The sequence below is a fragment of the Pantherophis guttatus genome, chromosome 3, assembly GCF_059756535.1.
Source record: "Pantherophis guttatus breed Tessera chromosome 3, ASM5975653v1, whole genome shotgun sequence".
Lineage (NCBI taxonomy): Eukaryota > Metazoa > Chordata > Lepidosauria > Squamata > Colubridae > Pantherophis > Pantherophis guttatus.
The window spans coordinates 94,995,520-95,022,395 of NC_142065.1; the positions used below are offsets into that span (position 1 = coordinate 94,995,520).

Sequence of the window (26,876 nt, forward strand, 5' to 3'; positions counted from 1 at the left end):
ATCAACAATTCTGTTGAAGTAGAGTTTATGTTTCTTCTGAAGAATTGGAAGCACTGCCTAAAAAGTTGAACTGTTGCTTGATTTGTTTGTGGTTACAATCACAATACAAAGTTCACAAAGCTCTCATGAAGTTCTCTTTTAGCTATCAAGGTCAAATTCTTGTCCCAGTAATATTTCCTCTTCACAAGTTCCCTAACAAAAAGCAAACCAACAAGCAAAAAGGAGGAAGGGATGATAGTAGCTCAGAGAAATCAGCTGAAAGAGCCAAACTGCTGAACTGAATTTTAGTAGTTGGGAGATTACCTGAAGGACTATGAAGGCCTGGCTGCTCCTGGTTGCTGCTTTTCTTCTCTGGCCAGGCTTCTCTTCTCAAAAGGGTAAGTTAAGAAAAAAAAATCAAGGGGTTACTAAGGAAAACAGTGTCTGCTGCATTCATTAAAGGACCAGTTACTTTTAGCAAAAGCAAAGAGTTCCATTTTTCATTTGTGGCTTTCTGGACATTTGTAATACCAGATTCTTTAAGAATATCATGGATTTATAATTCCAATCCCCTTTTCAAATACAAGATTTTTCATCAGTTGATTTCTGAATAGCAAAATACTTTGCATTAGTATTATGAATTCACACCCATTTTTAGGATCTTTGTTTCAGTTAATAAAGAAATTGATATGATAATAACCAAGTAATTACCATGTCTAAGATGAGGCTTCATAAATCAGAGTGATTGAAATTATAGAGATATATTTTAGTTGGGTATATATCAGGATAAATACAAAAAAAAAATAGTGGATGTCTAAATTCATAATGCTTGTATCCTTCACGAGAAGACAAGGAGGATAATATTGACTTCACAAGATATTCAAGCGAAGACTATATTTACTGATATTCATAGTAATAGCCATATTTTTGAGCCAATCATATATTTATCACTGTTTCTGATGGTTGCAAAAGTCATTCATGAAGGAAAAGAAAGAGGAGAACTGGCCTTAATCAACAGAGAGCATAGAAGGTATTCCTTTTCCAATAACTGTATAATGAACTGGTAACTCGTTGGCATGAGATTCTGCCCAGCATGGCTGATTTGAAAAGTATATTTGCTTTCTTTATAGAGTATAATATTTGTGTGTTTATCAGCAGTGGGTTTCACATATTCTTACCACTGGTTCGCTTTGCTTGCGTGCATCTTCCACACATGCATTTTGCTCACATGGACACCTTCTGCACATGCGCCCAGCCTTCTTGCATGCACTTTGCTCATGCGTGTGCCTTCTGTGCATGCGCCCAGTCTCGAAAATGTGGCTAAATAGGACGCCATTACACCAGGGGGGGGCAGGCCCACCTGCAGTCACCGCTGCCGGTTCACCTAAACTGGTACGAACCGGATGAATACCACTTCCGGTGTGTATACTCTCCCACTATTGTATTCTCTTTGAGCCCTACTATGTTCCATATCTCTAAAAAGGAAAAACAAGGAAAAACAACAAGGGAAGAACAAGATGAGAGAGTTAAAAACTACAGAATAAATTCTCAGTTGACAGCATTTAGACCTGATAAAAAGAAACAAACTACAGATATTGAGAAATTAATATCAAGGCCAATACTAGTAAGCAACGGTTTAATTTCTCTAGAAAAGAAATTGTTGGCAGCATTAAAAATTTTGGTCAGATATTGCTGATGAAAGACGACAGGGTGATTACAACGGAGAAAGGTTTAATCATGAAAATCCAATACATAAAACTGTCAGAAAGATTTCTCCAGGATCACCCAGGGTAAGTCAAAGTACTGGCAAGGATGGAATTCCACAGAATCACACACAAAAGGGATGCATTGAGGGGCAATTTTGATAGTGCTTCAACCTCTCTCTACCTTCCTATCCCCAGATTTGTTTAGGTTAGGCAAGGGAAGTTTACGTATTATAGATAGTCCTTACGTTATGATCCATTTGGAGCCTACTCATCAGAATCATAACTTGTTTTTTTTTTAAAGAAATTTTATTGAGTTTATAAACATATATATATATTAACATTTCCATTAATATCGGATGTGCAGTGGTTTTAACTATATACAAAATATATTTCTGGTGTCATTTTGATTACTTTTTGCTTTTATTTAACACACCTTTTTCTCTTCCTTTCATTTTATCATTCATCCATTCATACCACCTTCCCCACATGGTATAGTATTCTGAATTCTCATCATTGTTTAGTTCATGGGTTAATTTGGTCATCTTTGCACACTCCAGTATTTTCCTAATTATAAGCTCTTCTGGTGGTTGGATTTTCTCTTTCCAATATTGTGCGTAGGCCAGTCTGGCAGCTGTAATTATGTGTATTATTAAATGGATCTTGTCTTTTTCATTTGGCTTCTTTACTATTCCCAGGAGAAATATTTCCGGAGTCAATTCAATGTCTTCCCCAATTATTTCTTGTAACCATCCCCTGATCTTACTCCAATATCCTTTCGCCTCAGGGCATGTCCACCACATGTGAAAGAAGGTGCCTTGACCATAGCCACATTTCCAACAATTGGGATGCATGTTGGGATACATCTTTGCTAGCCTAGCCGGGGCTAAATACCACCTGTGGAGCATCTTATAATGGTTTTCCTTATATGACGTGGCTCTGGTCAATTTAAAGTTCTTATTCCATGCCCCTTCCCATTCATTTAAATTTATGTCATGTCCAATATTTTTCTCCCATGCACTCATTTGATTTTTTATTATATCCTCAGCCCTGTCTTCATCTAATAGATAATTATATAATTTAGCCAGGATCTTTTTACCTGTTCCCATCAAGACTTTGTCCAACCCATTATATCCTAGTTCAAAACTGCATTGTTCTTTATCTTTCTGATACCTGGATTTTATTTGTAGATAGGTCCACCAGTCTAAATTTATTCCTTGCTCTCTCAGGGCCTCATTTGATTTAAGATTTCCTCCTTCGTCTAAGATATCTTTATACCTACACATTTTCTCCATTCCCCATCTATAGGGATAAATCAGGGCCTCCATCGTAGAGAGCCATCTTGGGACTTTTTTAATAATATCTCTGCCTGATTCCAGTCCATGTTTGTATCAATGAATCTCTAATTTTATGTCTATGGAACTATGTTTTCTTATTCTTATCTGTGTCCCATAGGTATGTGTGCCACCCTTTTTGTAAATCGTGGCCTTCTAGAGTTAAAATCCTCTTATTTTCCAGGGTGGCCCAGTCCCTTATCCAAACTAGCTTAGCTGCCCTATAATGTTTCCCAATCAGGAAGTCCAAATCCTCCTATATCTCTTTTACCCCGTAGAATTTTAAGAGAGAACCTCGGCTTTTTCCCCTCCCATACAAATTCCCTGATAATTTTATTTAGTTCTGAAAAAAAAAATTATCTAAATTCACCGGTATATTTTGATATAAGTATAGTACTTTGGGGAGAATGTTCATCTTAATCGCAGCTATTTTGCCCAAAAGTGACAATTTTATTTTCTTCCATCTGTCTAGGTCTTGTTTCATTTTCCTAATTAGAGGGGTATAATTATCATCTTTTAAGGACGAACACCTTGCAGTAATCCAAATTCCTAGATATTTAATTTTTTTAACAACCTGTAATCCCACAATTCCTCTATCTCTTTCTTCTGAACCTTGGTTATGTTCTTGGTCAGTATTTTGGTTTTAATTTTGTTCAATTTGAAGCCTGCCACCTCTCCATATTCGCCTAATTCCTCTAACACTTTTTGTCCCGATTCTATAGGATCTTCTAAGATTAAGGCTACATTGTCCGCAAATGCTTGCATTTTGTAAACCTCTTTCCTAATCTTTAAACCTTTTATTTCCTCGTTGTTTCTAATTTTCCATAGCAGGACTTCTAGAGCCAAAATAAATAATAATGGTGACAGGGGACATCCTTGCCTTACCCCCTTTCTAATCTGGAATATTTTTGTCCTGTCTCCGTTTACTAAAATACTCGCCTTCTGATTATCGTAGATAGATTTTATCATCTTTTCAAAATTTGTTCGGAATCTCATTACCTCCATTTGTTTTATCATAAATTTCCAATTTAAATTATCGAATGCCTTACAAAGAAAATACATACAAGATGTTTTATAGGTGGCATCTCCCCCCTGCACGTCTGGCAAGGATGTTCCCCAATACTAATCAGAACTATTGGAAGTGTAAAACACAGAAGGGGACCTACTACCACATGTGGTGGTCATGCCCAAAGATCAAAAAATTTTGGAAAACAATTCAAAATCAGCTGGAAGAAATCACCACCCAAAAAGTGCCCCTCAGACCAGAAATATACCTATTAGGAATACTGACAAAGGACTATAAAAAAGAGACACAATACTTGATAATACACATCCTGACCGCAGCTAGAATCACTTTCGCACAAATGTGGAAACTGGAGGATACACCATCAGAGGAAAAAATAATACAAAAAACAATGGAATGTGCGGAAATGGACAAACTTACCAAAGAAATACAGGAAAAAGAAGATTCAAATTATTACTTAATTTGGCAAAAATGGTACAACTGGTTAGATAAAAAGAACACGAAATAAGGGAATACCACCCAATGATACAAAAATAAGGAAATAAAATGAAATATCATTGTATAAACATTGATACATGATGAAGGATAAATATCCATTGGTTGATTGTTCTCACCATCAGAAAATTTATCCTTATTTCTAGGTTGAATCTTTCCTTAATCAGTTTCCATCCATTATTTTTTGTCTGGCTTTCGAGTGCCTTGGAAAACAGCTTGACCTCTTCCTCTCTGTGGCAGCCCCTCAAATATTGGAACACTGCTATCAAATCTCCCCTGGTCCTTCTCTTTACTAAACTAGGCATGCCCAGTTCCTGTAACCATTCTTCATATGTTTTAGTCTCTGGTCCCCTAATCATCCTGGTTCCTCTTCTCTGCACTTTTTCTAGAGTCTCAACATCTTTTTTATAGTGTGGTGACCAAAACTGGATGCAATATTCTACTACTGTGGTCTTACTAAGCCTTTATAGAGTGGTATCAAGTACCTCACTTGATCTTGATTGTATCCCTCTGTTAATGCAATTTAGGATTGCATTGGCTTTTTTGGATGCCGCTGCATATTGCTGGCTTATATTTAACTGGTTGTCCACTAAGACTCCAAGATCCCTCTCACAGTTATTGCTATTGAGCCTGGTTTCACCCAGTTTATATGTGTACTTTTGGTTTTCTTGCCTAAGTGTAAGACTTTACTTTTCTCTACATTGAATTTCATTTTGTTAGATAGGGCCCAGTGTTCAGGTCTGTCAAGATCCAGATGGATCTTGAGCCTATCTTCTAGGTGTTAGCTATTCCTGCCAGTTTAGTATCATCTGGAAATTTGGTAAGTTCCCCTTTTATTCCCTCATTTAAGTCATTTATGAGGATATTAAAGAGTTCTGGACCTAAAACAGAATATGTCAGATATCAAATGTAATTTATTTAATAATCAAATTTCTACAGTTCCCTTTTCATCTGAATCACTCTGGATGATTTACAATAAAAACATAGTGTTAAGACATGGAAAAATGGCCAAGAATTTTTCATAGAAGTCATGTATAATTATTTGGTTGTTAGCTGCTTCTACTGAAGACCTTGGAAAGTTCAGAATTGATCAACAATTCTGTTGAAGTAGAGTTTATGTTTCTTCTGAAGAATTGGAAGCACTGCCTAAAAAGTTGAACTGTTGCTTGATTTGTTTGTGGTTACAATCACAATACAAAGTTCACAAAGCTCTCATGAAGTTCTCTTTTAGCTATCAAGGTCAAATTCTTGTTCCAGTAATATTTCCTCTTCACAAGTTCCCTAACAAAAAGCAAACCAACAAGCAAAAAGGAGGAAGGGATGATAGTAGCTCAGAGAAATCAGCTGAAAGAGCCAAACTGCTGAACTGAATTTTAGTAGTTGGGAGATTACCTGAAGGACTATGAAGGCCTGGCTGCTCCTGGTTGCTGCTTTTCTTCTCTGGCCAGGCTTCTCTTCTCAAAAGGGTAAGTTAAGAAAAAAAAATCAAGGGGTTACTAAGGAAAACAGTGTCTGCTGCATTCATTAAAGGACCAGTTACTTTTAGCAAAAGCAAAGAGTTCCATTTTTCATTTGTGGCTTTCTGGACATTTGTAATACCAGATTCTTTAAGAATATCATGGATTTATAATTCCAATCCCCTTTTCAAATACAAGATTTTTCATCAGTTGATTTCTGAATAGCAAAATACTTTGTCCTGTCTCCGTTTACTAAGATACTCGCCTTCTGATTATCGTAGATAGATTTTATCATCTTTTCAAAATTTGTTCCGAATCTCATTACCTCCATTTGTTTTATCATAAATTTCCAATTTAAATTATCGAATGCCTTTTGGGCATCGACAAACACTAAGGCCATCTGGTTTTCGAGGTGTTCTTCATAATATTCTAGGATATCCAACACAGTTCTCAAATTATCTCTGATTTGTCTCCCCAGGAGGAATCCATTTTGATCTTTATGTATCCAAATGCTTAGTATTTTTTTGGTTCTTTCCGCCATTATTCTCATAAATAGTTTATAGTCAGTATTTAGGAGGGAAATTGGTCTATAATTCTGAATTTGTTTTAGGTCGGCACCTTCTTTCAACACTAGTGTGACATGCGCTTCCTTCCACGATTCTGGGATTTTAGAACCCATCAATACGTCATTGAAAATTTCCACTAGTTTTGGTTGTATTATTTCTTCTAGTTTTTTGTATATTTCCCCTGGGAATCCATCTGGGCCTGGCGATTTATTATTCTTAAGTTTAGAGAGAACTGTTTTTAGTTCTTCAGCTGTTATCTTTCTATTAAGCATTTCTCTCTCTTCCTCTGTTATTTGCGGAAGCTCTGCATTTGCCAAATATTGCTCTATTTTTCCTTCTGGAACCTCCTCTTCTTTGTATAGGGTCTCATAAAACTCCCTGGCTCTTTCTAGTTTATCTTCTTCTTTGTTCAATAGCTTGCCCTTAGAGTCTTCTAATAAATGAATTGTCCCCTTTTCATTTTCCTTTTTTAATTTATAGGCTAGCCACCTGCCCGACTTGTTGGCATTCTCAAAATAGTATTGTTTCGTTCTTTTTATTTTTTGCACTAGTTCCTCTTGGTCAATGATGTTCAGTTTGTGTCTCCACATTAGCCAGCTTTCTTTAGCTGTTTCATCTGCCGGGTTTTCTTGGAGTTTTCTTTCCGCTTCTCCTAAATGGTTTAAATAGTCTTCCAGGGTCTTTCTTTTATCCTTACTTTTGTATGCACTGTAGGAAATTACAACTCCTCTTAAATAGGCCTTCATTGCATCCCATACTATTGCACGAGGTGTTCCTTGATTTTCATTTTCCTTGAAAAAAGTCTTTACTTCTTCTTTAAGTTTTTTTACACATTCTTTATCACTCAATAATTTGGTATTAAACCTCCATCTCTGTTGTTTCTTTCTCTTTATACTCTTCCACCTTATTTCTAAGGGGTTATGATCTGCCCAGATGTTCGGGTTAATTTCTGCCATTCCTATTTCTAATCCCAGCTTCCTGCTGACCCATGCCATGTCTATTCTAGACCACGACTTTTGTGGATTTGAATAAAATGTATATTGTCTGTCATTTGGGTGTAGGGCTCTCCATATATCAATTAAATTCAGTTCATCCGCTAAATCAAAGAAAGCTCTTGGTAGATTTGCCCTTTTATTTTTCTTGATTTTATTGCTTTTATAGTCTTTATCCAAATCTACAATACCATTAAAATCGCCTATCATGCAAATTTCATTATATTCCATTTTTCCTAATTGCTCGTGAAGTTTCTTGAAATACTCTTCCTGTTTTTTATTTGGTACATATATACCCACTAACAGTATTTTGGAATTCCTTCTCCTAATCTCAATCATAAGAGTTCTTCCCTTTGTGTCATTAAACTTTAGCTCTGCTTCAGTTCCTTTCTTTACATAGATTACCATCCCCCTCTTCTTCTTTTCTGCTAGGGAAGTAAAAGTTTGACCAAATTTTTTGTATTCTAAACATTTGCCCTCTTCCTGTCTACCTCCTGTAGACAGATTATATCTATATTTTGTTTAACTAAGTTTGTTAGTGTTAATTTCCTCTTTTTATAATCGTTTAATCCATTAACATTTACTGATATTAATTTCAGATCGTTCATTCCTGTTTTCCTTGTCTAGTTTTTAGTTTTTGTTTGTTCATACCACTCTTACTAGTCTTGCTTTTTTCCCTTTGGCTTCTTCTTCTATCCTCTTCTCCTCCACGATTCCTTCCTTAATATTTATAAACATTTACTGATATTAATTTCAGACCGTTCATTCCTGTTTTCCTTGTCTAGTTTTTAGTTTTGTTTGTTCGTACCGCTCTTACTGGTCTTGCTTTTTTCCCTTTGGCTTCTTCTTCTATCCTCTTCTCCTCCGCGATTCCTTCCTTAATATTTTGGTGGTGCGAGGTTTCCTCTTCTACTGCTATTGTCTCTATTTCCTCTTTACTGCTCTGTTCTTCCTCCGCGCCTCTCAACTGATCGAGGAAGTCTTGTGCTGTACTCAAACTGTCGATTTTTATTTTCCTCCCTTGCCAAGTGATTAACATCCCTTCTGGCAGGAGCCACCTAAATAATATATTTCTTTTATTTAATTGTACAGCTAGGAATTTATAGTCCTTCCTCACCTCCCTTACTCTTCTTGGTACCTGTTTTAGGATTATCACTTCTTTTCCTCTGTAAGTTATTGGTTCTTCCCTCGCCATATTATATAGAATGTCTTTCACTTTTTTCCTTGCAAACCTTACATGTACCTCCCTAGGGAGCCTGTTCCTCCTTGCGTAATTTGTCTGTACTCTAGATACGTCGTCCAATTCTCTAATTATCTCTTGTTTATCTTGTTGGAGTACGTCTGCAATCAGCTCTGCCATCTTCTCTCCCAGGTCCTCCTCTTTGTCTTCGGCGATATTTTGGAAATGCAGGTAGAAGGCCGCCCGGTCCATCTCCAATTGGATTACCGAATCCTCTAGCTCTCTATTTTACATTGTCAGTGTTTGGTCTACGGTGTCTAGTTTCTTCTCGGTTTGTTCTACTCTTGTTTTCACTTTCTGAATTCTTTGCTCGTTGTTAAATATTGAGACTTGAATCTCGTTCATCTTCTGGTCCAATGCATGGATATCTATTTTTAATTTGGCATGATTGTTTGACATTTTCTCCTGCATAGCCATCATGGTTTCTTGGATTAGAGTCAATGATGATTGCATAGTTTATATTGTTGGTGCTGCTATGTGTTTTTCCATTTTTGCCAATCCTTCCATTGATTTCTGAGTAACTGGAGAGATCATCGTTATAATGGAATTGGATGGAGTCTTTTTTCCTGTTTTCACAATTGTTGATGACATGCTTGTCATTTCTTTCAAAATTGTTTCTTGTTCTCTAATTATTTTCTTGATATTTCTCCAAATTCTCATTCACCAGCTGCCGCCTCGACTTGTTTGATATTTATCTATTTTTTATTTTGTCTTCTGGTTCTTTAGGAAAAGGTAAATTCTATTTGTCAGTCAATATCAGTTTAAGACTCTAAGTCACTTTCCAACAGTGTCTTACCTAATGTCACTTGGTTTGTAGTATTAATAATAAAGATTAATTCATGATTTATAATTAATTTGTAGTTAGCAAGTTTAGTAATTGATAATTGGTTAATTAATAACTTGATTAGTAAAAATATGAATTTGTTTACAAAAAAATTGATTCAAGTCCTACTAACATACAATGATTATCTTACCCCTCTTAATAACTTAGATATTATAAATAATATATAACATCACACAACTATCAAAATAATGCAATGCTTAAAATCTAAAACTTAATTTTCTATATCAAGCTTAATTCCTGGCTATCTATATATAAATTAATATGAATAAATACTATAAATACTATAAATAGAAGTAAATACAATTTTAAATAGATGAATGAGTCTAAAAACTAAGTATGATATTAAATTTAAGGATATATACTATATATACCAAATCTAATAATTAATTAATAAAGGATTTAACAATTCTTATTAGTAGTTATATTTGAACAATCAGGATATTGAAGAAAAGATTGTCAAAAAATAACAATTTTCCCCTTTTTTCCCCTTTTAGAATATAAATTGTTCTTTATTACTCAGCCTCCAATCTTCTTCAGGCTGCTTTTTTTTCACCAAGTCTATTTATCAAAGCCAGCACTCTATAGTATTTCTTGCTACCAGACTGTCTATGAGTCAGCTGTTTCAATTGTTTTCCAGTCAAATCTCTGTAATGGCTGTGCTTCCTGCTCCCTGGAACAATCAAGCACTATCCACCTAGCTTCAGCCTCCGATAGATCTGCTGCTATAGTCAACAAAAGGAAAGAAATATTTTCTGAGTTCTTATTTCTTCTCACCGATCTTCTCTTTGCACATGTAATTTTGACACATCAGCTCTTTTATTTTCCTCGCCGGCTTGTCGGGCACTATATCTTTCCAATCTGCTCTCTGCTTGCAATCGCCGCTCTTTCCCTCTCCGAGCCCTTCACCCCCGACTCCACTGACCCCTTCTTCTGATGCCAAATTTCACACAGGCAGGGAAGGTGCATTGGTCCGATTTCAACATTGCAGCCTCCTATCTCCCTTGCTTCCTATCTGGTTGCTGGTTACCGCAGCTTCGGGTCCACCATTAGTTGGCTGACTCACGCGTGCTGGACTGACAGAGCCGCCCAGTTTGCAATTGGCATTTGCACTCCGCTTTCACGCTCACCCGACTCACTCTCTCGTCCGCGGGGCTCTCCAGGCTCCATGCCCCCGAAGGGTTCCCCAGAACACGGTGACTAGTGGAGTTGAAGAGCAGCAGTCACTCACTCAATGCCATATCACCGCGGATCGCCAACCGGAAGTCCAGAATCATAACTTGTTATGATCTTAAAGTGACTGACTCAATTTTATGACCTTTTTGTACTGGCCATTAAACAAATTAAACTAATTTCCATGGTCATTGAGCAAATCCATAGTTGTTAAGAGAAGCAATGATTCACTATGGGCAGGGGGTTGCTAAAAACTGGAAGTAAATACTACTTATACTACTCTTTGGCAAAAGTGACATAAAACAGGGTCATGTGACTGCAGGACACTATAAATGACTATAAATGCAATAAAGTTGCCCAATGTCCAAAGTGTGGTCATGTCACCATTGGGGTGGGCAACTGTTGAAACTTTAAATCCAAGTTGTAAATATCCCCTTTGGAACTTCGAATGTCACTAAGCAATGAGTCAATAGTCAAGAACTACATGTAACATGGATTAAGTGTGTAACAGGTATTGGTTTATTAGTTTAGACAAAAGTGGGAACTAATTATCTAGGAGGGAAATTTGTTATCTCACAGGTCATAAGAGTAGATAGGAAGAGCAAGCTTGTTGAAGCAGGTAAGATAATTTAATGTAAATATAATTTCAGAATGTGAAGAACCAGATGAGATTGACTTTGGGGAAATTGTGAGCGCTGAGAAAGCCAAGTACCTGGAAAACGACCGAGTGCAATACAGGTGCAACCCTTGCTATGTCTTGGAAGGACCTGAATGGATTCAGTGTAAGGGACAGGAATGGACACCACAGCCACCAAAATGCTTGGGTGAGCCATCATGCTTTCTTTGACTAGTGTAAACATGGGAGAAAATATGGAATTCAGTCAATAGGAAAAGAGCTGCAGTTGCCCAATTTTTTGAGAAGTAGCTTTTATTTGGATCCAGGTTTTCCCTTCTATACTGAAGCCAAAACTGTCCTGGTGTCAGACAGAAATCTAGAAAAATGAAATTGTGTCTCATTTTTCCCAATTTGTTTGAATGAGCAAACAAATCAGTTAATATAATGAGTGGTTTGAACTTTAACTTTGCTGTTGTTTAACCTATTAACAGTTTTTATTTCTTATATGTAATGCATGACAGATCAATTGGATTGCAAATAGATGTACAAATTTATAAATTCTGAACCTGCTTTGTAAAGTGGGGGGGATTATTATTGTTGCAATAGATTTGTCAGTGTTCAACTAAGGGGGATACAATATGTGTTTATGTCCTTTTTTAATTCACATTTTTAAATGTTTTTGTCTAGTTTAGTTTTGCCTCTGTTTATTTTTTTTCTTTTGAATTTTATATTTTAATCTTTTGAATAAAATAAAATTGTAAAACAAAAGTGAAATCAAGGGTCGCAATCTCCTATGCTTAGATAAGTGGAGAAGCTGTGCATCATACTTCAATAGAATATGGAATACTCCAGGCGTCTGAAATTTTGTTGCATTACAATTCAGCCAACTCAAAACGTCTTTGCAGAAGATTCTGAATTGGGCTGTTTGTTCTTAGCTTGAAAGAAACAACATCATCTGTTTGTGCATGCTCCTACATGCTCCTACAAGCCAGTCCTCTATGATCCTTCTAAAAACTATTGCAGAATCATAACTTGTTTATCATTAATATTGTGCTCTAATTTGGCTTATTGGATTTTCGGCTGGAACTTTCAGTTCTGATTTGTAAACCAGGCTGATTTTCTTGGTAGTAGAACAGAGGGAAACCAATGGACAAATTATCTCCCTTCAGAAGATCTACCTTCTTTTCCCTTTTTTAGCACCCTGCAGTATCACAAGACAACAGCTAGCAGCAAAAAACTTGTTTCTGTTTGGGAATCAAAGAAAAGCTCGGCTTATTCAAAGTAATCATAGCCTGCAGTTTCAGTGCAATGAAGGATATGTCCTCGTGGTTCCATCAGTCAGAGAGTGTGTTGATGGTTACATGGATTTCCCGTTATGTATCTCCGGTAAGCATGCTATCAATATGATGGATTTCTCTGCGATCCTAACTAATTAAAATAATTAATATAACAAACATGAACATTTGCTTCTAAAGTCCCATTCTTTTAAACATGATTTAATCTTCACTGACATCATTCACACCTTGCCTTAAAATTTTAGTAATTGTAATCTAAAACAAGAACCCTGAAGCACATCAGATTGGGGAAGGATGTTGTGATATTTTCCCAAACTCTTGAACTTCAGCTAAGAACTATGACTCCATGTGGTTGAAGATACGTATAATATTGGTAGACATAGGAATATGTTTCAAAAATTGCAAAGGTTGTATAAAAATAAGTTGATGTCATATCAATAAAGGAGCCCCATATTTTTCATGTTGAAAAAATCTCTTTTGTTTGAAATTGCTTGGATGAATTAATCATATAGATGTTAATATTGATCTGACTGGTATTATTATTTAAATAATAAATCCATAGGTTTGGGTGATGAAGGATATTTTATTATTCTTTGTTTGAATACATTGAATTTTCAGATTGTTATGGTAATAATTCACATCTTGTCTTGGAATTTTAGTAGTTGTAATCTAAAATAAAAAACCTGAAGCAAACATTGGGGAAAAGATTTTCCCCCAAACATCTGAATTGTTTGTAAGGTTCAGTCCAAAATCTTGAACTTCAGCTAAGAACTATGATTCTATGTGGTTGAAGATATGCATAAAATTAGTGGGCAAAGAATAGGTCTCAAAAATTGCAAAGGTTATATAAAATATGCTGATGTCATATCATTAAAAGAGTCCCATATTTTGCCTGATGAAAAAATCTCTTTTGTTTGAAATTGCTTGGGTGAATTTATCATATGGTCAATGTTAATATTGAACTGATTGGAATTATGATTTTATTTAATAATTCCATAAATTCCAAAATATTTAGGTGATGAAGGATATTTTATTATTCTTTGTTTGCAGACATTTAATTATCAGATTGTTATGATAACTTTTATAGCCTTACAAGAAATTAGTTCAGAAGATATTTTTTAAAAATTGTCACTCGTCCCTTCATATGTAGGTGGAAGCCTAAAGAGAGAGAAATAGAGAGAGAAAAATAGATTGTGAGCAGTTACAGCTACATTGTTCCAAAGGTGCTTTTTTAAAAAGCTATTGGACTTTCTTTGTTTTACCTTGAAGACATTTTGCTTCTCATCCAAGAAGCTTCTTCAGTTCAGACAGCGGGTGCATTGTAGCTCTGCTGAGATGTAGCTTGTGTTTTGATGTTGAAATTTCACAAATACTTAACTTGCTTATGAAATAATTCCACTTTAAAAATAGATAGTACCTGATTTTATTGGAAAAATGAGCAGAATCTGTAATAATTTTAAACCAATTTCTTTGTAATTATTATTTTTAAGAAATGTCATCCACTTTAGCTAGCATTTCCTGGCCTTTTGGTTTTTTTGTTCTCTATTTAATAGAAAGAGGAAAAAACTGCAGGGATCCACCCAGGATTGAGAACGGAGACATTATTCCTTTATCTGAGCAGCAGTACAGATCTGGCTCTTCAGTAGAATTCAGATGCCAAATGTATTATGCCATGGAAGGCCAGAACAGATCTTATTGTGATGATGGGACCTGGACAAAAGTGCCTGTTTGCCTCCGTAAGCAGAAATGAAAAAGACAGTCATGCAATGGAAGACATATCCTTTGGCCATTTAATGGCTAAATTAGTGCAAAAACTGCACGCTGTACCCTTGAGAATTTTCCCCAAAAGGCTGTTCTTTCCTTAATGTAGGGTAATATATCCAAAGAGCAGTGGTGGGCTTCAAATTTTTTTACTACCAGTTCTGTGGGTGTGGCTTGGTGAGTGTGGCATGGCTTGGTGGGCGTGGCATAGTGGGCGTGGCAGGGGAAGGATACTGTAAAATCTCCATTCCCTCCCCAATTCAGGGGAAGGTTACTGCTAAATCCTGATTTCATCCTGATCAGCTAGGACTCGTGATGCAGAGAATAGATGGGGGCAGGGCCAGTCAGAGGTGGTATTTACCGGTTCTCCGAACTACTCAAAATTTCCGCTACCAGTTACTGGTCAGAACCTGCTGAAACCCACCTCTGCCACAGAGTAATATTTTTATAGCAGTAAATGGTACAGTCATTGCTTTTGCTGACAATAAACTTCATGGCTAAGCTACTGCATGTTTCTATTTTTAAAGAATTTATAAACTCTTACCATAACAAAATCTAAATATCAATACTAATAGAAATTCCAAGTCAGTTTCTAACAATACTATAGGAACTCCTTTTGTTACTGGTAAAGAATAATGCCCTGCTTCTAATCTTAGGACTAGCAGATTGGTGTATGTATAGTGAGGAACATTTTACAATTCTAGCTGTTGCTTTTCCCAGAACCAGCAGTTCCACCACACTCATCAAAACAACTTTGTGGAAATGTCTGTTTGTTTGTTTATGTGCACCTGCCATTTCTGCACCATGTTGATCTTTGTGAATTCAAGATATTAGTAGTTTACTAATATAGTAATATTGATTAATATATCATGGTGATACACACACACACACACACACACACAAACACACACACACACAATTTTGTTATTGTTCTGTGCTAATAAAAAGAAATGCCCATAATCTGATATGAGTACAAGATTTTCTTTTTTCAATATACTATATGAGTTATTTTCTCTAGAAATTACATGTAACTCTCCGAGTATATTGCATGGTTCTTTCAAACCTCAAAGAACTATATACCATGATGGGGATCTAATTCAAATTCAGTGTGATAGTGGATTTACTTTTGAACCAGATAATGGAGAAAAGGTGGTTGAATGCACAAAGAATGGATGGTCACCTTCACCGAAATGTGTCGGTAAGTAGAATTTGCATCATTTCTATTATTGTAGAATGGCTTTATATCTTTAATTCTGTACAAGTATACTTTTAAACATTATTTTACATAATTTTCTAATTAGTTTTGCCTAAGGGACATCTCACTCAGAACATTTTAGCAGATATGATAGGAGGATGTACTTTGCAAACAGAATAGACATGATTGCATCATTGCATTTCCATACATTCACCTTGAAAAGATTCTTTCTAGATACAGTATGTGGGAACCATGAAAATAACATTCTTTAAACAACATGTAGAATATCTGCTTGTCAAATAAAGAGGAATAACCAAAATTATAGACAAATTAATGGGCAAATAAATACACATGCCATAAAGAAGAAAACTAAGATGGCCAGGGCTGGTCCCTGCACTGCCTTCCCTGGGCCTGTGCTGGACTTGGCCATGGGCTCTCCCTTCCGCTTTATCTCTGCAATCTTCCCTGAGTCTTCTCAGTCCTCCTGAAGGTGATCAGGTAGACAGCTGGGGCTCAGGACTCCAGAGGAGTTATTTAAAGTTATTTATCGCTATTTAAAGCATAAGAAAGTAGAGCTGCTTAGAATATGATTAAAAAGGACTTTTTGGAATTTTATACAAAGTTATATGCTAGTGACTCAATACAAGGTATAGATATAGATAGATATTTAAAGGAAGGGAATATCTCGGAATTAACGTTGGAACAGAGGGAAGGATTGAATCAACCAATAACTTCTGAGGAGATCGTTGCGGCAATTAAGCAATTAAAAACAGGGAAAGCCCCAGGAACAGATGGATTAACAGCTGTTTATTATAAGAATTTACAGCTTGAAATGGTGGAACCGCTTAGAGCTTTATTTTGTAAAATTCAATTAGGGGGAGGAGTTCCACCCTCTTGGAGAACAGCTTTTGTCTCATTGATTCCGAGAGAAGATCAAAACTGTATCAAACCTGAAAATTTTAGGCCAATTTCACTTTTGAACACAGATTATAAAATTTTTGCTAAGATATTAGTGAATAGATTAATGCCAGTTATGCAACAAGCTATTCACAATGACCAATCAGGTTTCATAAAAGGGAGGAAGATGAAATATAATGTTAGACAAATTATAAACCTATTGGAATATTTGGAAAAAAATAACCAGATCCCTGCAGCGTTCATATTTTTGGATGCAGAGAAAGCATTTGATCAATTGAACTGGCAATTCCTGTTTAAGATAATAGAAAAAAATGCATTTTGGGGAGTATTTTATACATTCAATTAGAGCAATATATCAGGAACAAACAGCACAAATAATAGTTAATGGAGGTTTAACAGATGCATTTAAAATTGAGAAAGGTACTAGGCAGGGTTGTCCCTTGTCGCCATTGTTGTTTATTTTAACTTTAGAAGTTTTGTTGAACAAGTTACGTGACTCTGATGTCCCCTATCTCCTCTACTGTTTATATTATCATTAGAAATATTATTAAATGAGGTTAGGAAAGATAAAGAAATAAAGGGATTAAAAATCAAGAATGAGGAATATAAACTTCAAGCATTTGCCGATGATGTACTATTCATTATAGAACAAACAGCACAAACAGGAATGAAATTGTTGGCAAAAATAGAACAATATGGAAATTGGCCGGACTTAAAATTAAACAAAAAACAAAGGTACTAACGAAAAATTTCACAAATTCACAAAGAAAAGAATTAGAGGATAAATTAGGAATACAAATAGTAAAAAAAGTAAAATATCTAGGAATCTGGCTCATGAACAAAGGATCAACATTTAAGGAGGACAATTACAACAATTTGGCAAAACAGATAAACAAAGACCTAGAAATATGGAGTAAATTGCAACTATCACTGTTAGGGAAGATCACATCCATTAAGATGAATATACTACCAAGAATATTATATCTCTTCCAAGTGATCCTGATAAACCCAGGAAGAGCTTTCTTTAAGGACTTTAATAAAATGATTGCGGACTATATTTGGCAAGGAAAGAGGGCAAGAATTAAATTAAAACACCTCCAGGATACACAAGAGAAAGGCGGACTAGGGCTACCAGATTGGCAAATATATCATAAAGCAACATCCCTCATCTGGATAAGAGACTGGATAGAGCTTAAAAATAAAAAGATATTAACAATAGAAGGTTTCAACTTACTGAAAGGGTGGCACGCATTTTTATGGCAGGAGAGAGACAAACAACATGAATACTTCCGGAGGCACATTATTAGAGGAACACTCCTAAAGACTTGGCTAGAGATCAGGAAAAACCATTATGATAAAATTCCAGAATGGCTCTCAACGATGGAAGCATAAATATATCCCAATGCGATGGACATGAATAAAATGAGAACATACAAAGAATTATTGAACAGTAAAGGAGAACTAAGATCACGAGAAGAATTGAAAGAACAGGTACAGACATTGATTGGTGGCCATATTTACAAATAAAATCTAGATACAAAATGAACTCGACACAATTTGGATTCCAAAAAGAACCAAACAAATTAGATAAAATTTTATTGGGAACAAATGATAAACAAATAACTAAAATTTATAATTATTTATTAAAATAAAAATTAGAAGAGGATGTGGTTAAAGAAAACATGATTATATGGGCAAAAATTTTTGGTTATAGTATCGAATTGGATAAATGGGAAAAATTATGGAAAGTAAATACCAAACTAACAATGTCTGTACCCTATAAAGAAAACATCTATAAAATGTTTTACAGGTGGCACCTCCCCCCTGCACGCTTAGCAAAAATGTTCCCCACCACTTCCCCAGACTGTTGGAAATGTAAAACACAAAAAGAAACATATTACCACATGTGGTGGTCCTGTCAAAAGGTGAAACAGTTTTCGACTTCCGGTTTGCTGCTGGCCGCCGCCAGATGTTCCTTCGGGATCGTCAGCTTCCATTGCCTGTTAGAGCCGCCTTCACAGTGGAATGGCGGCTCGAAAAAACTCTGTTTCCATGAGGAAATGGAGATAGAGCCGGCAGGGGTGGGTAGAACTCTCTGCATAGTCCCAAAAGTTTTTCTTTTACTTTTGGGACGGAGCGGATGAGATGCCCCATATCCCCAGCCGCTGCTCCGGGCTTTGGGAGACCTCTGCTAATGCAGAGCCAGGCGTCAAAAGCAAGCCTGCGAATTTAACAGATTATTCAAAGAAAATGTGAGCTGGACCTGTAATACTGAATCGCAAGTATTTTACTTATTTTTCAAAAAAACTACTTAAGAGAGAAGAGGAAAGGAAAGGGGGAAAAAAAAGCTTTTTAAAATGGCGTCTGCCGCGGCTGGAGAAGAGGCTGAAAGGGAAAGTCCTTCCGTTTTCTATTATTACAATGTAGCGGAATAAATACCACTGGCTACATTTGCAGACAAAACTTCGCTCCTGTGTTTTTTTCTCTCTTTTTTCTGCCTGGAGACTTGACATTGTTCTTGATTGGAAAGAAGTCTTTTTTCTTGTTTTTTTTTTTTCCTTTTAACAAAGCTTGCCTGGGCGGAAACATGGCACTGAGACTTATAAAGTCAGACAAACAAGTAGTGGGGGGGGATTCCCCCACTAACAATTTAAAGGAACAAGTTTTAACTCTCCAGTCTCAGAAACCTGATTTCAATATAATAGAATTTCTCTTGGAGGAGATTGAAAGAAGGGATGAGATTGTGAATCAGCATCTTGAAAAATTTAAGCAGGAAATTAAAGAAACGGTGAAATCTAAGTCTGATATTTTGGAGTGAAAAATTTTAAAAGTGGCTAATGGTTTTTCAGAATTTATGATACAGTTGGATACAAATATTAATTTACTAGAGTCTAAAATGGAAGAAACTCAAGATAAATTGGACAATAGAATCCAAAAAATTGAAAATGATTTGATAAACACTCAGGATAATAGCTCAGAAGAAAAACCTAAAATGGAGGCTGATCAAAAGTCTGGTAACGTAGAAAATCTGCAACAGAGGATTGAAAGAGAAGTTCTAATGGTACAATATAATTTTACAGAATATGCGATAAGACTGAGCGGTTTGCAGGAAAATAACAGAGATGATTTAAGGAAAATATCTTCTGAAATTCTAGCTGGGATTTTAAAGGTTCAACCTGAGGACGTGTTTTGTAGGATTGACAGAGTTTACAGAATAAATTCCTGGACTGCCAAGCAAAGGCAACTGCCTAGAGATGTGGTGATTTATTTTACAGATAAAGAAATTAGGAATAATATTGTGCAAAATTCCTTCAATTCTAATTTGCAATTGTATGGAAGAAAGATTTGGATTTACAAAGAACTCCCACCTAAGATATTAACGGAAAGGAAGAAATTTGGTTTTCTGGTGGCTGAGTTAAAAAAGAGAAATATCCCATTTAGGTGGGACGCCCCAGTTGGTATCATATTGAGATATCAAGGAGAAAGATACCAGCTAAATACTGTTGAAAGAGCGGAAGAATTTTATCAAAATAGGTTGAAAATGAACTTAACATCTTCAGGTTTAATACAGGATAAGCAGAAGGAGCTGGAAATAAAGGGAAAATATCGAATTACAGAGACTGTACCAGATAAATTGCCTTTGGATTTTTCGGATACCCCAGCTGGATTATCTACAAATTTGAGAGAAGTGGCATCTGACTTTAACGTGATGACTTATCAAGTCAAGGACAAGCATGGAAACCAATTAGGGGATATACAAGGGATAAAAAAGAAACATGAGACACAAAAACAAAACCAACAAGACCAATCTACAAAGCAGAATGAAAACCGATTAGTTGATACACAATCTGTAGAAAGGAAACCAGGATTGAAATCAAACCCACAAAAAGAAAAGAAAAAAAGAAATAGGTTGCATCAAAATAGAAATTTCTAAACCAAGCAACAGTGAAGCCAGTGACTTTAAAAAACGAATGAGTATGTGAAAATATAGAGGAGGCGACGTATTGGACAATATTATCCTGAGGATAGTGACAGATCTCTGCATTGCCGTAATCTTGGGATGTGAAAAGATCCTTAAACTGATGGATTTGAATTATCCACTTTGGAATTCCTTTTTTGTGCTGATAAATATATTATAATTATCTTGAATCATAAGGCAAGAGAATTACGCTGGGGCAAGCAGAAGATCAGGTTGTTACCCACTACGATGATGGGAATCAATAATCCTGATGAAAGCCACAATTATTACTATATGGAATATAATTATAATGTCACTCGGGTGGTTGTTTTTACTTTTATACATATAAGAGGATATTTACTACTGATGGGGGCGGATATGATTGAAGATTTTGAATAAACTGTTGCATCAGCAAGCTATGTTACCCTATTATGGATGATGGTCCTAATAATCCAGTGGAAAGACTTTCAAGAAGATATTATATGGACTATAAATTTAAAGTCATTGTCTTTTCTTTTTTATTTAGATATAATGGAATATATATACATATATTTTTAAGTAGCGTGGGCAGTGAATCATAGATATTAAGAATTGTTGTGTATGGTAATTTTGCAGGACAGTGGGTGAATAAGCTAGGTTGCAGATTGATTAGTTTAAGAAAAGGGATTTTTAAGTGATATATTTAGGGGAGTGGAGGAAATGGATAGAGTGGAATAAATGTTAAATTAGATTTTATGGGGAAGACCGCTTTGAAATGTTATAGTAATACATACAGAAGATTAAATGTTAAAGTAGGATTTATTGTATAGTTTTAAAGCGGAAGGTGGTTTTAATTTGTTGTAATAATATATAGATATAAGTTTGGGAGAAGAAAAAAAGGGCAGATTATTGCTAAATTGGGAGTTATAATACTATTATGCTAAATTAGAAGTTATTTTACAATGTTATAGTATAATGTCTTTTTTTTCTTTCTTTCTTGAAATGTATGGATAAAGGGGGATGTTATAATATTAATAATATTTTTAGTAAGTAAAGGTCAGTATTTAGAGGAGGGAGTAAGTAATCTGTTATGAATTAGGTTTTTTGTTACGAAGAAGTCACAGGGGGGGATGGGTGGGGAGGGGGGGTTAGGGAGGGGGAGGGGGAGGGGGGGAAAAGGGGGGGAAATTTGTATTTGAAAACTTTTTCAATAAAAAAAAAAGGTGAAACAGTTTTGGAAGATGGTTAAAAACCAAATAGAAGAAATTACAAGCCAGAAAATACCAATGAAACCAGAAACCTATCTATTAGGAATATTTACAACCCATTATGAAAAAGAAAAAAAATACTTAATTACACACATCTTAACGGCAGCAAGAATCATTTTCGCTCAGAGTTGGAAATCGGGAGACACACCTCCAGAAGATAAAATAACGTTGCTATTTCTTATATAGGCACTTTAAGTACAGAGGGTAGACTCTCCTCTCTATTGATTCAGTCACATCGACTCTGATTAGCCCATATTGAAGAGAATATATAAATTGACATTTTAAGAAAGGTTGGCTGAACTTGTGTAACAAAGACCTTTAGTATGAGAAAATCTGGAAGAAGGAGACTAAAATATTTGCCTTCTTCCTTTTGCAAATACAATAATGTCTTGCTTAAAAGAGGTTTGTGTGTGTTAGGTGTTTAGTTCATGACTGATAACAGCTGAGAGACAAAATAAAAATGGAGAAGGGGGGCAAAAAGAGAGAAAAATCCATTTACACAGATCTCTAATCATTTTACCCCATTACAATATAGAATTTCCAACCTAAACATTAATCTCTTTATCAAAGGAATTCTTCAGGGTCAAACTTTCTATGTTTCATCTGATCTGTGTCCTTTTGCAGTTGCTTGTACAGCAAGTGAAGAAGATATGAGAGGACACAATATATAATGTAACTTCCTGCTTAGTTAAGTGTTCCCTTGATTGTCATGCTTGCTTTATATCTCTCTACACAAAATCTTCCATAATGTCAAGCCTGTTCCTTTTATCATAAACTTTTCCTAAATCAACAACAGACATATTTGTAATCATGAGGAGTGTTGCTCAATAGATTCTGTATCTGTTATAGATATTGAGGGAAAATGTGGACGTCCACCTCGCGTGGAGAATGGAGATATTGTGGACTCAATCAAGCCAATCTATTTACATTCTGAAAGTGTAATTTATCAGTGCCAAAATTTCTATGCAATGCAAGGTTCTCCAAGAGTAACTTGTCAAAATGGTCATTGGTCACAAACACCAACATGTAGAGGTATAAGTAATATCTTTAATTCTTTATAGATTTAATCTTTATAGAGAAATATTTTATTTTTGGAATGGAATAAATTTCACACATCAGACATGTTATGTCAGTATGTTAATGCCAAAAAATATTTTACTTCCTTGTAATTGAATAAAAGTAGTAGTATTATGAATCAAGACAAAGTAACTTTCTCAGGGAGAAACTGCTTCATAATGGAGAATTGTACAAGATCTTTTGTCATTTACAAATGTTGTCCACATTTTGTGAAAACCTCCTGGTGAAATTCGCTTTCCCTAAGCTATATTTCATAACAGACATCTTTTTAGTCACTAGCATGATTGAAAAAATTCAGATTTTAGTTTACTTGAGTTCAGTAGGTAGATTTTATTTTTCTTAGTATTTCACAGATGACAACACTGGGTCCTCCAATCATCATCACACTATCAATCAATCAATCAATCATTCCTTGAACAAAAATTGCAAAAAGCTATGATTCCCAACAATCCACTAGAGCTTTTTTTTTGGAGGGGGGTGGAATGATAGTATTAGTTGAATCTCTAGGGAACTAATATTATTATTTTTTAAATAGGCTAAGTATGGATGAAGACACTGTTGACTTAATCATATCTACCCTGTTTAGTCAATGTTGAAAAAGAAGATATGAGGTGACATTGTAAGAGAAGTTGCCTGAACTTGGTCTTCTCCTAATTTAGACATTCAGTATGAGGAAATTTGGAAGAAGGGGACTAAAATATTTTTCCCTTACTTTTACACATGTAACATTGCCTTGCTTAAAAGGTTTAGTTCATGACTGATAATTAGTTCATGAGAGACAGAATAAAATAAGGGGGGGGATCCATTTACATAGATCTCTAATCATTTTAGCCTGTTGCAACATAGAATTTCTAACCTAAACTTTAATTGAATTAAATTATGAATTGAATTAATTCATATTTCATATTCATAAATTAAATTAATATGAATTAAATTTAAATGAATTCCTAAGTGTAAAACTTTCTGTATGTCATCTGATCTGTGTCCTTTTGCAGTTCCTTGTACAGCAAGTGAAGAAGATATGAGAGAACACAATATAAGGCTGAAGTGGAAGCGCACGGATAAAATATATTCTGAGGATGGAAATATTGTGGAATTTGTATGTTTAAGAGACTATAAACCACATCCAAATTCCAGACCATTAAGAGTTAATTGTGTGGATGGGAAATTTGACTATCCGGATTGCATTCCTGTATGTATATTTTCAGAAAAATATTTTAATTCACCAATATTAACATTTCTTTCCCTTGTCTACAGCTATAAAGCTATATATCTATATCTACTGTATGCATTAAAAAATCATTTAAAATATTCAAAAGGCCTAAGTCTGTCAGCTAAATTTGTGGATGCAATGGATTCCCACTCAGTCTTTGGCAATTCTTCTAAATCAAAACACTTCTTAAGATTCCTGTGACCTAAATAAAATTCCTTCTGTTCAGAGCAATGGGAGAGAAGCACTATTAAGGGTGATGTTACTTAAAAACATTGAGGTATGGGACACAAACATCGCCCATCATTTCATCTCTTCTGGTCTGTTGCTGGATCCTGGCAAATTCCAAGAGAAAGAACAGGAGATCCCTGTGTCCTAGGCCTGAAATGAATGAAAACTCTTAATTTAACCTCTGTGGGCTATTTTTATTGATTACATTGTCATCAATGAAACAAATTCAATTAACGTGCACACTAAAATTTTCAGTAGGAAGCAAGTAATTTTTCGGTTGGATCTAGTAGTTTCTTGAAGTCAATAGAATTTCATTTAGTAATGGATAATCTATCTCGCCCAATTCATTTCAGAGGGTCTTCGTGTTCAATCTTTTTTATATTCATTCTAAGCTTGGAAATATTTCATGGGATACCTTATTTTACATGTAATGAATGATTATCAGTGGTTACTAATTCAGTTAATTTTATTTTTTGTTCTGCTCCTGTAGCTTCTGACAGATGTTTATAAATCGGTATGTAAACACATTTATGCAAGTTGAAAGGGGAGGAGAATATTTCAATATCAATACAAATGGAATAAATGAAATCAGTGAAAATAACCCACTGGGTTTAAAGTAGAGGTTCCATCATTTCAGCCCCAGTACAGAGGAATCTTCTGGTCTTAGAATCTTCCAGGATTCAGCAACGTGTCCTGAAATGGCAGATGTTTTCTCCTCCCTACCCCATTACTTCTTTTAAGTATTATGCCTGTATTATGCCTTTCCCATTGCTCTGAATGGAAGCAATTTTATTTAAATCACAGGAATCTTATTGTATCGTGGGGCTTCCCTTTGAAATTACAATTAATACAAATAGGAGTAGTAAAATACCAATTTCTATCGAGATTTACAATCAAATACCAATTATTTCTGTAATAGAGCTTCTTTCTAATCAATGACAAAATGGAGGCTTTCTTGGTATTGCTGGACTACAGCTCCCAGTATCCTTCTATTGGACTGTGTTGTCTGAGAATAATGGGAGTTTATTTATTCACTGCATTTGTATTCCATCTTTTCTCAAGTGTATCCCCTGTGAGGATGAATTAAAGTTTGGTAACATTTACTTTCCCACTCCTGTTTTTAAAATCTTGGGCTTTGGGATCACTCTGACAGCCACAGTTCATATCCTAAAATATCAAGGATGGTTAATAAACATTCTTTAAATTTGTTACATGTTATTGTAAAAAGTAATTTCTTTCTTTCTTTTTTTTTTTTAAAGAGAACATTGCCCAGTGATAGAATGGTCTACAATTTTTGAGTCACTTGAGTAATTTTAAGTAATTGGTTTAACAAATTGAGATGCTGACATTTCAGAGGCTTCTTGCTCATGTATGGAATCAATTTAATATCATAAAGTTATCAGAGAGTGCATTTTGCTGCAGATCAAGATCTATCAGTTTAAAAAAGAATTATATAAAATGTAGAGATGCAAATTTATTTCTTCATTCTTCACATTGTATTTTACAGATCTAACTAAAGGAACAACAGAACATGTACATCATTCTTTGAACCAGGAGATGGATGTCAGAAATCATTTATCATTCTCCTAAAATATGACCACATTAAACTGTATTGTCTATAGCTATCAACAATGTATTTGAACCTAAAATTCTACTTTGTAAAAACCAAATTTTAACAACTGGGAAAAAGTTAACATTTAAAAACAAGTCTATAGACTATCTTTAAGGCAGATACATCTAGAATGAGGAATTTATATTTTTAAAAAATATATATTTTATCTGTAAACATTTAATTAATCTGAATTATCAGTCAGCAGGCCATCTTAACACAATAATAATAGATAATTGTAATTAATATTTTTAGCTTATAGATGTGCTGAGTTCCTTAAAAAATAAAAATAAATAAATAAATGTTTTTTTCACCAAACAAATTGTAATATATATTTGTAAAGAAACAGGTATACAGTAAACTCTCCATTTCACAGTCCAGTCCAAGATCCAGAAGCAGTCTTGTCTTCCTTGGGTTGTTCTGGAGGTAGCCTAATATAGCTTGATGCTCGGAATCAGAGGGAGGCTCGGCCAAATGGATTTCTGCTACTCTGAGGTATAACATAGGAAAATAACAAATAGGTACAAGGTCTTCTTCTTTGTTTTGTTTTTCTTTTTAACATATGAAATTATATAATTATTTATTAACAATTAAAATTACTGCATTTTTTGGAGTATAAGATTCACGGAGTACAAGACGCACCAAGATTTCAAAGAGGTAAACAAGAAAAAAAACATTTTTGCCCTCCCCAGCCCCCAGAAGCACTCTGCAGGCCTCCCAAACCCTCTGTGTGTTCCATTTTTGTGAAAAACGGGCCCGTTTTTTTCAAAAACAGGGCCTGCAGAGGGTTTGGGAGGCCTGCAAAGTGCTCCTGGGGGCTGGGGAGGCCAAAAATGAGCTGTTTTTCATTAAAATGGGCCTGTTTTTCACAAAAACAGGGCACACAGAGAGTTTGGGAGGCCTGTAGAGTACTCCTGGGGGCTGGGGAGGACAAAAACACCCCAATTTTTCAAGA

The 26,876-nt window shown here is 35.2% G+C and overlaps 1 protein-coding gene across 2 annotated transcripts; it reads left to right on the plus strand.

The window, feature by feature from the left end:
- The first annotated feature begins 5,788 nt into the window (after window positions 1-5,788).
- On the plus strand, window positions 5,789-25,933 carry LOC117677317 (complement factor H-related protein 2-like). 2 transcript variants are annotated; one of them, XM_034437477.3, is made up of 8 exons: window positions 5,789-6,001; window positions 11,455-11,628; window positions 12,618-12,806; window positions 14,269-14,451; window positions 15,495-15,674; window positions 22,644-22,826; window positions 23,867-24,063; window positions 25,820-25,933. In XM_034437477.3, exons 1-8 carry the CDS (start codon window positions 5,938-5,940, stop codon window positions 25,823-25,825), a joined length of 1,176 nt encoding a protein of 391 aa, XP_034293368.1. In that variant the 5' UTR covers window positions 5,789-5,937; the 3' UTR covers window positions 25,826-25,933. The 2 variants fall into 2 exon arrangements, with proteins under 2 accessions (XP_034293368.1, XP_034293369.1); XM_034437478.3 differs by having other exon boundaries at window positions 15,612-15,674.
- The last annotated feature ends 943 nt before the right edge of the window (window positions 25,934-26,876 follow it).